At 40.2% G+C, this 14,273-nt stretch overlaps 1 protein-coding gene across 4 annotated transcripts in view; it reads left to right on the top strand.

The window, feature by feature from the left end:
- Positions 1-13,768, top strand: part of RASGEF1A (RasGEF domain family member 1A) — a 274,204-nt gene extending 260,436 nt beyond the window's left edge. For 3 of the 4 annotated variants that reach the window (XM_084633589.1, XM_084633586.1, XM_084633587.1), the window contains 9 exons: positions 935-1,156; positions 1,794-1,868; positions 2,187-2,279; positions 4,288-4,390; positions 4,917-4,996; positions 5,709-5,900; positions 9,361-9,484; positions 9,808-9,880; positions 10,998-13,768. In XM_084633589.1, the coding sequence (XP_084489715.1) occupies positions 935-1,156; positions 1,794-1,868; positions 2,187-2,279; positions 4,288-4,390; positions 4,917-4,996; positions 5,709-5,900; positions 9,361-9,484; positions 9,808-9,880; positions 10,998-11,022 (987 nt within the window). In that variant the 3' untranslated portion in view covers positions 11,023-13,768. The remainder of the gene's footprint in view (positions 1-934; positions 1,157-1,793; positions 1,869-2,186; positions 2,280-4,287; positions 4,391-4,916; positions 4,997-5,708; positions 5,901-9,360; positions 9,485-9,807; positions 9,881-10,997) is intronic. The other variant, XM_084633588.1, reaches the window with a different exon arrangement.
- The last annotated feature ends 505 nt before the right edge of the window (positions 13,769-14,273 follow it).

Below are 14,273 nucleotides of genomic sequence, written 5' to 3'. Positions count from 1 at the left end.
TTCTAGCCCTATTATTAATTTAAAACAAAAAGTCTCCCCATAAGTCCAACAGGACCTGTGCCGGAGGAGCACGGGCACCTTGTGAGGCAAGGAGCACAACTGCTGGACTCATGAAGGACCATCATGGTCTTGCATCCCCAGCTCCAAATGTTCATCAGAAGCTGGAGATGTGCAATCAAGCTACAGCAGAAATAACTAAACTTGCACAGATTGCCAATTAGTAATGAAATGCAACATGGAAAGTGCGTGTATCTGAATGGCGTAATCAGTAGAAATATAGTTAGTGAAACAGCTTATATCTATGCTCTTCCCTCGGGTCTTTTTTCATACCTCTATTCTGGAAAATTCAAGTAAGGCACCTTTGTTGGCCAAGCGCACTGTGGAAATTTTGGGCATTCTCTGAATTGCTGGGTGCACAGCCAACCACTGTTACAGGCAGGATGCTGAGCTAGAACATTTCATGAGTGTGATCTAGCATGGGAATTCCCATGACCCTGTTCAGGCCAGCCAGACTATTGGTATCATGACTGAGGAGCAAGTATTTTGCCACTTCCTAAGCAGAAAAAGACAAGAAGCCTTACAAAGGCAGAAGACCCACAGCCTTTCAGTACACCTGCTTCCAAATGACTGACCCAGTTGCTTTTGAAATGTATTCTGAGCCAAGAAGAGATGCTGCAATGGCTGCTAAGCTTTTGAAAGCAAAGTTGGGGAGGAGGGTGTGAGAGTTTTAATTTGCGAATCAACACGGATATTTAGAGTACCCTGAGATGGGCTCATTTGCCACATGAAAAGCAGCTCTGATAATAGAATGGAAGATACTGGATGCTAAGAAGTATTATTAACCTGTCAGAAATTCCTTGCTAATACCAATCACATATTTCTACTCACAGTACAAAGTAAAGGTTCTTACTAGTCAATGATTCTGTCATCTTAGGAAAATGGAACCGTGAAGAAGATAATCAGCCAGATGACACAGAATCTACTGATGACCCTTTCTGCAAGGAGTCAGTACCAGGAGATAAAAGAGAAATTCAGGCAACCTGTTACTGATAAAGGAACCATCCTTAAAAACAAGCCACAGTCGACCCAGAAGGACATACTGAGCATCTGTTGTGACCCCCTGATCTTGGCGCAGCAGCTAACTCATATTGAACTGGTGAGATTTGGATTTCCACACTTCAGTCCTTTCGTTTTCTATTTACTGCATGTTAACATATTCACAGCCAGGAGTTTGCCATTGACTTCAATAAGAGTAAGGTCAGGCCTTCAGTGTAATTAAAGTGCTCCAATCTAACAGATGGGAAGTGATGAATGCATGAGAGCAATCAGGTAAATCTGTGAGGGAAGAAAGAGGGTACAGTGCTTTCCGGGGTGAGGAGGCAGACACCCCCAAACGTTGGGTCTCTAAAAGCCAGGACCAGCTTTATAGCAAGCTATTATGAAGGCAACCATATGGTACCTCAGAGTGTTTGGCCTCTCCTTCCAATTCCACTGACAAAGAATGGAGGGAGAGCGAGAGCTGGTGCCAGGGTAGAGGCGTCTCTCCTAGTTCCCTACTGGTACTAGAGAGAGATAGAGGGTCACACTCGGAATATTGGGGTCTCAGAGGAACAGAACTACAGCAAGTTAACTCATTGTTGATGCCCAAGCTCAAATCAGGATAATTAGAGCAAAGAGTGTAGGAAATTGAGGCCACTCTGGTAATGTCTTAGGCCCCATTGGTATACCTTTCAGCTGGAGTCCTGTTTATGCTGGTCTTTGTACATTGACAATTCCTACTCTCCCCAATGCAGGAGAGGGTGAGCAACATTTACGCAGAGGATCTGATGCAGATTGTCAGCCACATGGATTCCCTGGATAATCACAAGGTGTGTGTGTGGGTAAGGAGAGAGCGCGAGCGCATACACATTTCATTTGAGGAAGATGGGTAAAGGGCAGGAACATCTGGACACATTTGAACATAATCTATAAGCCCTTGCCCTCTTCTCTCTCTCAACCCACCTGAGCAGAAAAAAAACCGAATAGGAATATCTGCCCCCGTCTTTGTGCTCATAACCCGCAGCAGTTCAGGGAGGTTACCTCATCACTGGATACTGGTTTATAGTTAACATGTGATGACAGGATACATTTACAGTAATCTTTATCTGGGTTTAGTGGGGATTAATATACGGCCTCTTCTCTTTCAGTGCCGAGGAGATGTTACCAAAACCTACACCTTGGAGGCCTATGACAACTGGTTCAACTGCCTCAGCATGCTGGTGGCTACAGAGATTTGTCGGGTGAGTACTGATGGAAAGAAGATTCCCCCCAAAGAACCCTGCCTTTAAAGACAAACCACACTGTTGTGATATGCATATGGGTCCAGATCCTGCAGAAATTTAAGTAAATTCACCACCTTGTACACATGAGTAGTCCCATTTAAGTCCATAGAACTCCTCATGCATGAAGTTATGTACATGTTCCAGTGTTTTATAGGTTCAAAACCCCATGATTTATATTTCTGCATAGCTTCCATATTTATGCTAGTTACACGCACTGAAGGAGAACTTCCATAAAGTTTGATTTAACGTAGCTTTTTGGGGTTTTCATAGGATGCTTGGCTATTCCCAAAGTTACCAGTAGTAAAACAAATGTTTTGCTGCTTTGCAAACTCACCCTGTCCTTCAGCAATTTTATGCAATTAAATCATTCTGCTTATTTTGGGACATCATTGGATGCAATGGGAATACCTTCTGCTGTTGTACACACAGGATAAAGGAGAAGAAGCTGAGGGAGGAGTGGGAAGGGAAGAGAGAGAATTCATATAAGCTAAATGGATCTTCTATTATGGAAAAATGCACAAAAACTGTACTGCCCAAATCAATCTCTTTTTGTATACATATTCCCATTGTGTCAAGCGTGAGAGCTCTCCTTTCATTTGATCACCACATCTGGAGCTTGGGGAGCATGTTGCTACTTGGAAATAAACATTTCAAAGAAGCAGCACCAATAGCTCTGCAAGTTAAGTGAGCATAAGCTCCAGTGAAGTCTGTGGGACGCTGCTGATTTAGAGCCTGATCCTCAGCTGGTGTAAGTCTGTAGAGCTGCTAGGGCAATATCAATACCGACACATATCAGCTCTTTGAAATGAGTAAGCTGCTCTGTGAGCAGCTCAGTCTCCACGCCCACTCAGTCTATGACCCTCTGTTGAGACTGGCTACAAAGATGCCCGTCGTGGCCTCTTGAAATCTCATTGGTTATCACTGGTCTCTAGAGAGAGACTGCTCCCATGGATACTCAATTACAAAAAACCCTCCAGGATTGTCAGGCAAAGCCAACACATTTATTAAAGCAACCAAAGCAACATTCTTAGTCTCCATGCGGAAGATTGTGCCAAACTTGTGACTATTGAACCATTTTCTTTTGGAATGAGACATCAGCAAAACAACAGCAAGAGAACAGAGCATATCCTGTTTAAAAATAGTTCCCGGCTGAAGATGAATGATGGAAGGGATACAGAGGACCACATGTGTATTAGCCAGGCCAGCCTTGCAGGTCAGAGTGCAGGAGAGAGTTTTAACGAAGGAATTTAAGCCAATGGGATGAGAGTAATTTTAGTACTAATAGGCTTTGGATGCCAGCCATTGATAAAGCACAACCAGCATGCAGCACTGCATCTGATGGGAAGGAAACCAAACGTGCAACGCAGATAACTAGCATCACCCATTAGCATCTTTACAGTAAGGGGAAATTATTTATATTCGGTCATCATCCTCAAGTGTCATTAAGAAGTCAGGGTAAAATCTCCTTAGTGAAAATGAAAAACACCTAAGGCTTGAGAAACACTCTCTGCCCTTCTCCTTTTAATTTCCCCCTGGAATTAGGACTTACAGCTCTTCTGGGAAACCAGTTTGGCATTCTTTTCTTTGAGGTTTGAATTGTTGGTTCATCTTTGGCATTCTGATGGCAGCTTCATTCTCTCTCTCTCTCTCTCTTCCCTGGTATAAGGAAATTATTTAATCGAGTCTGGCATGCTATTCCCTAAACCTTTATCTCGCATATGAACAAAGAACTGCACTTCCCCTCAACTGGGCAAGGACTTGATAGGAGCCCCAAATCCAGTGGCTGTTTTTTAATAAAAAAGGGAATCTGGACAGAATACACTTAAGGCTGCCTCATAAAAGCTCTCATGTGGAGACAGCCCATAGAGACGCCAATTCCAAAAGCACATTCTGAAGGTCACCAGTCACCGCCCCCCTTCACACACATACCTTCCCTTTCCTCTCAAAGGCATGTTCTTTGTTTCAGGTTGTGAAGAAAAAGCAGCGGACAAGAATAGTGGAATTTTTTATTGATGTGGCAAGAGAGTGCTTCAACATTGGAAACTTCAACTCAATGATGGCCATTATCTGTGAGTATCCCCAGTATAGTTGCTGGCTTGTAGTCAAGACCACCACACTTGACAGCCAAAGCAACATGAACATGGTCACACATTCTCCAGCTTCACTGACTCCATCTGTAGACATACCCCCTGCTGTGGTATCATGCACCCGTGACAGATTAATGCAATAACCACACACACACAGAGAGAAACTTGCTTACTTAAACTGCAGAAATTTAATTCATTTATGTTAACTGATCATTCCAATACAATTGAAAACACTAGTGACATCATATTTAAAAGCTGTATATAAAAGAATAGGCAAAATGCACAAGAAAATGTAGAAACTATGCAAACAGAGGTGACTTAACTGGCTCTGTTAACCAAACTGACACATGAGACAGATCAAATTGCATTAATCTCTTAGCTGGAAGTCTCAGCTGTGACGTGTCTTCCAAAGAATAAAATGCACATGAGTGTAAAAATGCAACACTGACATTTAAAAAAAGTACACTTGAACTTCGTTTTATTTATCTTTCTCTCCCTTACATTTCAGCTGGCATGAACCTGAGTCCTGTAGCACGGCTAAAGAAAACCTGGTCCAAGGTCAAAACAGCCAAATTTGATGTTTTAGAGGTATATACAAGATTTACACCCTGTTTAATAAAAATTAGGTACTAATGCCTTAGGCGTAGGTGTGCATGCATATAAGTTGGGGATGGCTGGCACCATTTCTCTTGACTTGAAGTCCTCTCCCTGCCATGGGAAAAAGATTGATATAGATTTTCTTCTTTTTAATTCCCTTCAGATGCCACTTTTCTAACAATGGAATGAATTCTCAAACCAAAGATATTCCTAGGCACTTCCTTTTAACAGTGACCATTTCTCCCACCTCTAGATCTAAATGGATGTGTCTTTTTTTACCCTGATCTCTAATTAAAGTACTCCATCTAGTGGAGATCTGGGATCCAAATATTTTTCACTAAGAAACTTCTCAAAACACAATCATCAACAGGCAGACAGAAATGTAGATTTAGTGTCTTTTAGGGAAGCATGTTGTTCCCTTTAAATGTTCCCTAAACCACCAAAAGGTATTTATTAAATGTAATATCAATCCAATACCTTGCATCCAAACACCTGCTAGGGAAAGCTTAGATCCAAACTACATACATTGACTGGCCTGTCTTGAATGATTATGAATGGATCCTAAAAGTAGTAAAGAAAAGCAGATATTACTCTCTGATTTTTTTCAGCAGTTGATCTAATTGTATAATCATTGGATTACATCATATATCTATGAGAAACTTCATAATAATGTTTTTGGGGGGTGGGGGTGTATTTAAAACAGCATCACATGGACCCATCCAGCAACTTTTGTAATTACCGGACAGCCCTGCAAGGAGCAGCACAGAGATCTCAGACTGCCAACAGCAATCGGGAAAAAATTGTCATCCCTGTTTTCAATCTGTTCATTAAAGATATCTACTTTCTGCATAAGATGCACACCAACCGCTTACCCAATGGGCAGATAAACTTCAAGGTAGGTCTCTGCAATTATAGAAGTAGCATAATCAAATGCTGTATATTCCCAAATATTTGTAAATAGAGAATTCTTATAGCCCAGTATGTCTTCTAAATTATTCAGGCTGCCTGTAATCTATAAACAGAGGCAAGTAGTTTTCCAGGGGGAGGACTGTCAGCTTTAGATATCTAATTCCTATAAGTATAATGCACTGGAAATCATGCACTGGATTTAGTACATCTAGATTACAGATCAAATACCACCCCCCACCACACACACACACACACACAGAGAAACTTACTTAAACTGCCGAAATTTAATTCATTTATGTTAACTGATCATTCCAATACAATTGAAAACACTAGTGACATCATATTTAAAAGCTGTATATAAAAGAATAGGCAAAATGCACAAGAAAATGTAGAAAGTATGCAAACAGAGGTGACTTTTATCAACTGGCTCTGTTAACCAAACTGACACTTGAGACAGATCAAATTGAAAGAAGACAGGATTTCAGCAGAGAAGAAGAGGGAAATGCTGGGTAGAATTCAGTGTGATGAAATACTAGTATGAAGGATGCTAAAAGGGAAAATCCTTCAACACCACCTAACAAGGGAGTTAGGATAATAAGATGTTTGAAAAGTCATGAAAGAGAAAAATTACAACATCACATGTGGAGGTGGATGGAGGGATTTATAGAATAGTATTGAGAGTATACAAAAGATGGCTTTAAAGAGCCAGTGCAGAAAATTAAAAGATAGCAAATGTTGTGAAAACAAAAGAAATCTCCAAGCACAAAAGCAGCCTTGCTGGATTATAAAAGGGTAGATGCAGCAGAAATCAAGTTAACTTTGTTTCATTCTTCTGAAGGGAAAATGAAAGTTTTTTCAAGAGTAGGACAAGAAAAGTGTTTGGGCTGCTAACAGTTGATTAGTTGACATTGGGCCTAATCTAGATACCCTGATTCAAGCAAGTTCACACTAAGGGCTTGTCTACAAGAAGCAGCACTGAGCACTAGAGGGATCCAATTCTAAAGCACACCATCATGTTATGCACTAATTGGCCCATGTAGACCCTACTGGCACAAATAAAAGTTATCCCGTGCTCATCAATGTAGTGCTGTTTCAAACAGGGTTTACACAGGCTAGTTTAGTGTGCAACTCATTGGTGTGCTTTAGAAATCCCACCCATTTCATGCACACTGCTACTTCATATAGGCAAGAACTAGGTCACTGAAGTTTCTCTCTGAGTAATTTGACTTATTGAAGATTCATCTAGACCTGACATGGTTCCTCCTCAAATACTAAGAGAAGTACTGAACCTCTAACAGAACGAACTTTAGACGGTATTAGGAATAGAGGAAGTACCCAATGGGTTCGAAGAGTGGATGTTACACCTAAAGTTGAGAGAAAATCTAAGGGAGGTTGAGGATGTTGCATCGTAGGTCTATCAAGCTTAGCTCCAGCAATGGAGAAAACACTGGAAAAAACTGACTAGACAGAGAGGGGATCAACTTGGAGTCACAAGGTACTGTAGAAATTTAAAGAAACACAAATTCCTAAAGTCTTGAAAGCAGCGCACATAAGCTTAGCTGTACAAATTCTGTGACGGTCAGTTGGAGCTGCTGTGCTGAATAACCACATACTGCAGCCAAATGGTATTTAGCAGTAGTTCAAAAAAGCTAATAAATGTACTGAAGGAACACACAACAGACTCTTCCAGTAGGTGAGCAAGGACGAGCTAAGTTGGGTACCCTATTTTCTTTTCCATTAGATACTGTTTCCCAGGTGCATGGGTTGGACTAGTAAAGGCACGTTTGGAATTCTAAGCACATTTCTAGCTGACTGCTCAGGAACCAGATTGCTACAGAGGAAGAATTGTGTGAGACAGCCTGAACTATTTAAAGAACTTAAATAGAAAAGCTAACACCACTAGGTCTATATTCTTGCAGCAATAGGTGACATTAAGGCATTCAGAATCCTGAAAGGATTGAGGGTGGGTGGTGAAGGATAGTAGTTACAACACTACTTTAACGTCTGTCAAATGTCAGATCCAGATTCCAGAGAACAGAAGCTAAGTAAAGGTCAGAGCCTATAGGAATTTGCTCTTTATAGAAAATTGCGAGACATATGGAAAAGGTTACAATGGCCAAAAGTGGCAGCTCTGGTAAATGGCACCAGGAGAGAACGCTGACTCTCTCAGAGGAGTGTACTAAAGCAAACGAGGGCTTGAACCAGGAGCTTCTATCTTGCCCTGCACTAATAAAGGATTAACAAGGAGTTATAGATTGGGAGAAAAGTCAGAGTAGGGCATGGAGTTGTCTCTAGAATGTTTGTCTTTAGAATCCCTACTCCAGTGGCTAGAATTTCCACTTTGGACTATTTAAAAAAACATAAAACATGTTTTCTAGCCCAAGTTGATTCATGGCTATAGCCCAATGCATCCTTTTAAGGCATTTGATAATTCGCAAGTCCTCATTTCATCTGCCCAGCAAACATGAAGAATACATCTTAATACCTAGGAATAGCAGTTACCACTCTTCCCACACACACCCTCATTTATATATCAAGTATCTCATATCAATAATGTCCAATACACAATGCATCCAATAATACAGAATTTATTTACAGTACAGACCTAGGACCAATCCTGCTTCCACTTAAAGTCAATGAGAAAACTGCCATTGACCTCAGCAGAAACAGCACTAGACTCCTCGAAACCTACTTAGTACTTCAGTCCATGGCTGCTGCTATTAGATTTAAAAACAAAACAAAAAAAACCCACACATTTGATTTACATAGCAGAATTTGGACCAGACTTGGATTCGCTCCCTGAATAATAATTGCAGACACATTCTGATATTGTGTATATACTCCTAAAAGCACAATGTTTGATTAAAAAAACCACACACACACACACACACACCACATACACAACCACACTCATTCTAACAAATATGAGACATGGTGCTCCTGGAAATATTTAGTGGGAAAAAAAAGCTGTTGATTCCATAAATTATTAAAAATTGTTTGCATAGTTTAAATTTAAGGGGTGCTTTAAATGAACTAAGACCCTTTCTCGGAAGAGCTTATGCTTAGGGCTGCTTTGAAATTTTTAGTACAATGGCAAGATCACACACACAAAACAAGAAATGGGTCAACAGCTCGTGATTCTAAAGGAGAAAAAGGAAGGTGGACCGTGGGATATAAAGGAGGAGGGAAATATTTGTTGTTTGGCAAATGGAGACAGACTGTTCCAGAAGAGCAGGTGTGAAGCTTGGAGCAAAAGAAGGTTAAAAGGAGCAGTAAGAAGAAAGGATAGGGAGTGAGAAGGTGGAGTAGAGGAAAATGAGCAGAGACATCAGCCAGGGCAAGATTGAGGGGCCTTGAACCTGAGGCCAAGGAGCCTGACTGAATTTGACCTCAGAAACCAAAGAAATGTTTATTTAATAGTATGTTATTTTTATTGCCTCATGCAGAAATTTTGGGAAATTTCAAGACTAATTCATGATTTCATAACATGGAAACAAGTAGAGTGTCCTTTTGAGAAGGACAAGAAGATCCAGAGTTATCTACTCACGACACCTATTTACAGTGAAGAAGGTAAAAGCTCTGTCTTTTATTTAAGTTTATAGTGGGTCTTTCTTTCTATTGTTGCATTGACATGGGAAGAGCACAGGAGAAGGAAAAATAAAGGAATGTGTTTAAAAAAAAAAAGTCAGAATGCCATTCTATCTTCCTGAAATGGCCCTCCAGGTCACATTAGAAATATGACATGGCAGTATAGATAAGTTTGTACTGCCACTGCCCATTTTACTAATCTGGTACCTACCAACATCATTTCATTGATTATTTTAATGATTCTTTAAGAAAAGGGAAACTGGACACATCCACTTTTGATCACTCTTATTTGTTTTATTATCTAGCTCTGTTTATAGCATCCTTCGAAAGTGAAGGTCCAGAAAATCACATGGAAAAAGACAGCTGGAAGACACTCAGGTACAAAATCTTTTCAAAATTGTAGCCCCTTTCTGTATCCAGAACCACTCACTTTGTGCACTCGGCATATACACAGCCAGAATTGAACATTCCATGTATGGTGTGGATGGATGGTTTTAAAATTTCCCCTTTCCATTTGCATACAAAGAGAAATAACTGATTTACTCAGCTGTGCACACCACACTGAAATTAAAATGTAGGCCCCGAGACTATTCATAAGTGATTTTCAACCTCTTTGAACATTTAGTTTTGACTCCACGATCCTAGTTCAAGAAACCCTGAAGAGGCTGGTAGATGGAATAATAGGGTGGTACTTCTCAGCATTAAATGATGGTTGCAATGATAGCTGGAGACATCATGCCAGGGTAATGCAGAGGAAAGCATAGGGCCACCAGGAATGCATGGAGGAGCCTGCTGTAGTTGCTACTTACATACAGGAGGTGTAGCATGCACTAAACCCAGCACTGCCCTGCAAGCAGTAGCCCGTGTGTTGGAGAGGGTGTAGTATTTGCCTGAACCCACCTAACCTTTGGGAAATGCAGTACTGTTGACAGTGCAAGAAGCCAAACTATGGCTGCCCTTTCTACACATATGCCAGGGGATGGTCAGGACAAAGCCCTGGCTGGGATGATTTAGTTGGGGATTCGTCCTGCTTTGAGCAGGGGGTTGGACGAGATGACCTCCTGAGGTCCCTTCCAACCGTGATATTCTATGACGGGGAGAGGACTCCTGCAGAGAAGCAGCCACAATGTGCCTAGATCACCTTCCATTGTCCACTACCCCATGGGGCTCACTATACTTGGGCTTTGAATGCTCTGATACCTCCGAAAGCTCTACAATTGCGTTAACATTAGACGGCACATTCATCATTCACACTCTTGCCATTCTGATCAGATAGGAGGAACGATTTAGAGCCAGAGTCTCAGCTGGTGTAAATCAGCATCTCTGTTGACTTAAGTTGAGCTATCACAGTTTAGGATCTGGCCCTTAAAGAAAGAATTCTGATTAATAAAAGCAAGGAATCTGACACAACTTCATGACCTGGAACAAGAATGCCTCTTTCATTGTGATAAGAAGAATTGCTATAATACATGTGATTTATTTTTTTCATTTCTAGGACAACTCTGCTTAATAGGGCCTGAGATTTTGGATCTGATCTGCAGAATCTAAAGCACACAGGAAGAACTTTGTTTTTAAAATAGTGAATGTCTTGGGTTGGGATAAACAAGACCTCACTGGCTGAGGTCTGTTTTGTATATACAATATCTTTTATGAAATAAAAATGTGGTAAATATTTCACATGTCAACCTTAAGGCACTTAAAAGTGAAGGATTTTGGTTTTTATTTTAAAAAAACAAGGGCAGGGCCCTGTTCTCAGAGATGAAGTGTATCATGGGAGATGGTATCCATGGTGAGGTCTTAGTCTAATGACATCCAAATCTTTTTTCTTTTGATTACTTCCACCTTAAAAAAAGAAAAAACCCAACATACAAACACCAAATACAACCAAAACACTGCACAGGTTCAATACCGTTAGGTCCCAATCCTACAAACACTGACACATCTCCTTAACTTTAAGCAGGTGAGGAGTTGAAGGGAAGGAATGAAGAGTCCCATTCAAATCCCTGGGACAACTCGCATGCTCAAGTCAAGGAGGTGCATCAGTGTCTGCAGGACCAGGGCCTTAGACATCCGCAGTGAGGCTGTTCCTCTCTTACATCGGAGAATAGTGCCTTACAAGGTACTGAAATTGTCCAGTGTACCTTCTATGATTCTGGGATGGAAGCAAACAAAATAAAAATATGGATGTCTAAAAACCAGCTATAATGTACTTTGTAAATAAACTGGAAGATATAGCACATGAACTAGAGTATGCCTGCCTACAACAATGAAAGTGCAGCAAAACATATTTTTGTTACGTGCTTTGAAGAGAAGAAACGGGACAACTGCTAGATTTATTTTTTATTTTATTTTTTTTTTTTAAGTATTAACACTTCTGGGAACTATCCTTTGAGTTCTGGCTGCAAAATATTTTTCATTTTCTTTATCAGGGATTTATTTTAAAAAGAAAAGGGTGTCTAATCTAGATAGACTCTTCAAGATGGATCTAATGTGTGTTTTGGAAAATAAGTTTTAAAATGAGAGAGGGGACGGGGACATGAACTGGGACATCAACTTTGAAGCTGAAGCTTAAAGGAGTGAGACATGCCATTGCCATTCCATTTGGGCATCTAATTCCATAGGTCCCTTTGAAAATGCTAGCCTGAATTGACAGACAACCAATTAAAACTAAGAATCTATGGCAGCCGATTATTCTGGCATATATTCAAGCTATCATTATATGCCTCAGCCAAAACCTATTGAAGTTCATGGAAAAACATCCACTGGCACTGGATCAGGCCTTTAAACCCCAAGTCAGATCCAAATTAGGATGAGTTGTAAACCAATGATGTTTCCAATTTCTCATTTCTCCTTTTAACTGTTCTTGATTTTAGGATAATTTGGCTATGATAACCAGCATGTCTAAGCAGCTCATATTACACTTCAGGCTATCCATTTCAGAAAAAAATTATTCATCATTTAAAGATTTTATTCCTCCCTATTCCCATAATTTCTGAACCAGGAGGAAGACCAAAAATCAGTCTCAGATTAAGATTTATGAACGTACTATTACCCATGACTGTCGGTTCTCCTTCCCAGCACTTGTTCTCTTAGGGCCTGAGGGTTGGATAATTATCTAGATAATGAGAACCTCCAGACAGTTACATTAGAAAGGATTGTTTTAATGCCATCAAGAGCTCGGAAAGGATACAAACCCTCATGTGTCAGGGCATCAATCAATCCCCAGCTGAGGGGGTTGGGAAGAAGCTTGGCCTATGAGAAAGTTAGTTCTGTAATTGCTCATCCAGGTGGGCAGGTACCTTCCTCTGATGTATCTTGTGCTGACCTCTGTTGGAGACAGAATGCTGGACTAGCTGGACCACAGATCAGGTCTGTTAAAGCAATTTCTCTGTTCCAATCCTGCAAATGCTTCCTACTGAATGCTTACAACCCTAGGTAGTCCCATTTGCATTTACCCACAGTAAGCGTTTGCAGTGTTAAGCCTTTAATATGTTTCCAATGAGAGCTTTTTTCCCCTAGATATTTGTTCTTATGAAAACTAAATACACCAGGTGGGGAAGGGAGGATGCAGGGGGAAGGAATTGACTTTTTGCTATTCCCATAGCACTGAGATCAAAGAGCAACAAACAAAAGTTAAATAGTTGCCATTAAACAAACAGATTAAAGTGGAAGGAGGAAGTACAAATGCTAGCTGTGAACATCAACGGCTCAGAAAGAGAGAGAGAGAGAGAGAGAGAGAGAGAGAGGATAGCTCTGTTTCTTGTGATCTGCTGCTATTTTTCCTGTGCTGAAGTACTGATTTTCAGCCCTGGGGTAGAGTAAGAATATTTATACTGTATTATTACAGTGTTTTGCACTTTCAGAGATGTTCTAGCTAGTGATATAGTCAGACACTATAAAAGGGATTGTATATCAGCTTTGTTTATGTAATTGAAATTTTAAAAGGGATGCTTAAAATTTAAGAAAATATATATTTGAAATGCAATTTTAGAACACGTTCTGTATGTGTATTGAAAAAAAGCTTTTACATGAATGTGCACTTCACTGGTCTATCAGTCCTAGTATATACTTGAAATCAGTGCAGTGTCTACATGGGTTTGTTTTTAATTTTTTTCCTCCTTCAATTTGATACATTCCTTAAATACTGTGGTTCTGCTATTCTGAGCTGCATTGCTTCATATAAAGCTGTACCATAAAGCAGGATATTCTGTGTTTGACTGGATGTGCTTGCGTTAATAAAAACCAAGTTGCTTCAACCAGGCTAAACTTTGTCTGTGGTTATTTTTCTCTTGCAATCTGATGAAGTTGCAACTGAGGGCTGAATGAGGCGATCCAACATTGGCAGGTAATGTAGCTTTTTGTGACTCAGCTGACTGGCTAAAATTTCAGCCTGGGCTTATAGATATCTGATCTTACCTTATGCGCCACTGAAGAGTTCAATATATTCAAGGAAAATCTACTGCAGCATTCAGCTGAGAGCATGTTTTTTCACACACATTGAACTATATATTCAAATATACCTATACATAATAGCATACTTCTGCTCCAAGATAAGCAGAAAGATAGGCAGTTTAACTGCTTAAAACAACATTTCATATAACCTGAAAGTCATTTAACACTTCTGCCATTTCCACATTTTCTGTTATTGTTTTTCCCCTTACCCATATTGAGTAACGGACCTACCTTATTCTTGGTTTTCCTCTTGCTTCCAATGTATTTGTAGGATGTTTTCTTTTTACCCAGAGTGCTATGGCAATAATTTTTACTTTAC

Source organism: Lepidochelys olivacea (assembly GCF_965140295.1).
Source record: "Lepidochelys olivacea isolate rLepOli2 genome assembly, chromosome: 7".
Classification (NCBI taxonomy): Eukaryota; Metazoa; Chordata; order Testudines; family Cheloniidae; genus Lepidochelys; species Lepidochelys olivacea.
Note: the sequence above shows the minus strand (reverse complement) of the source record. Positions and strands in the feature narration are given on the sequence as shown.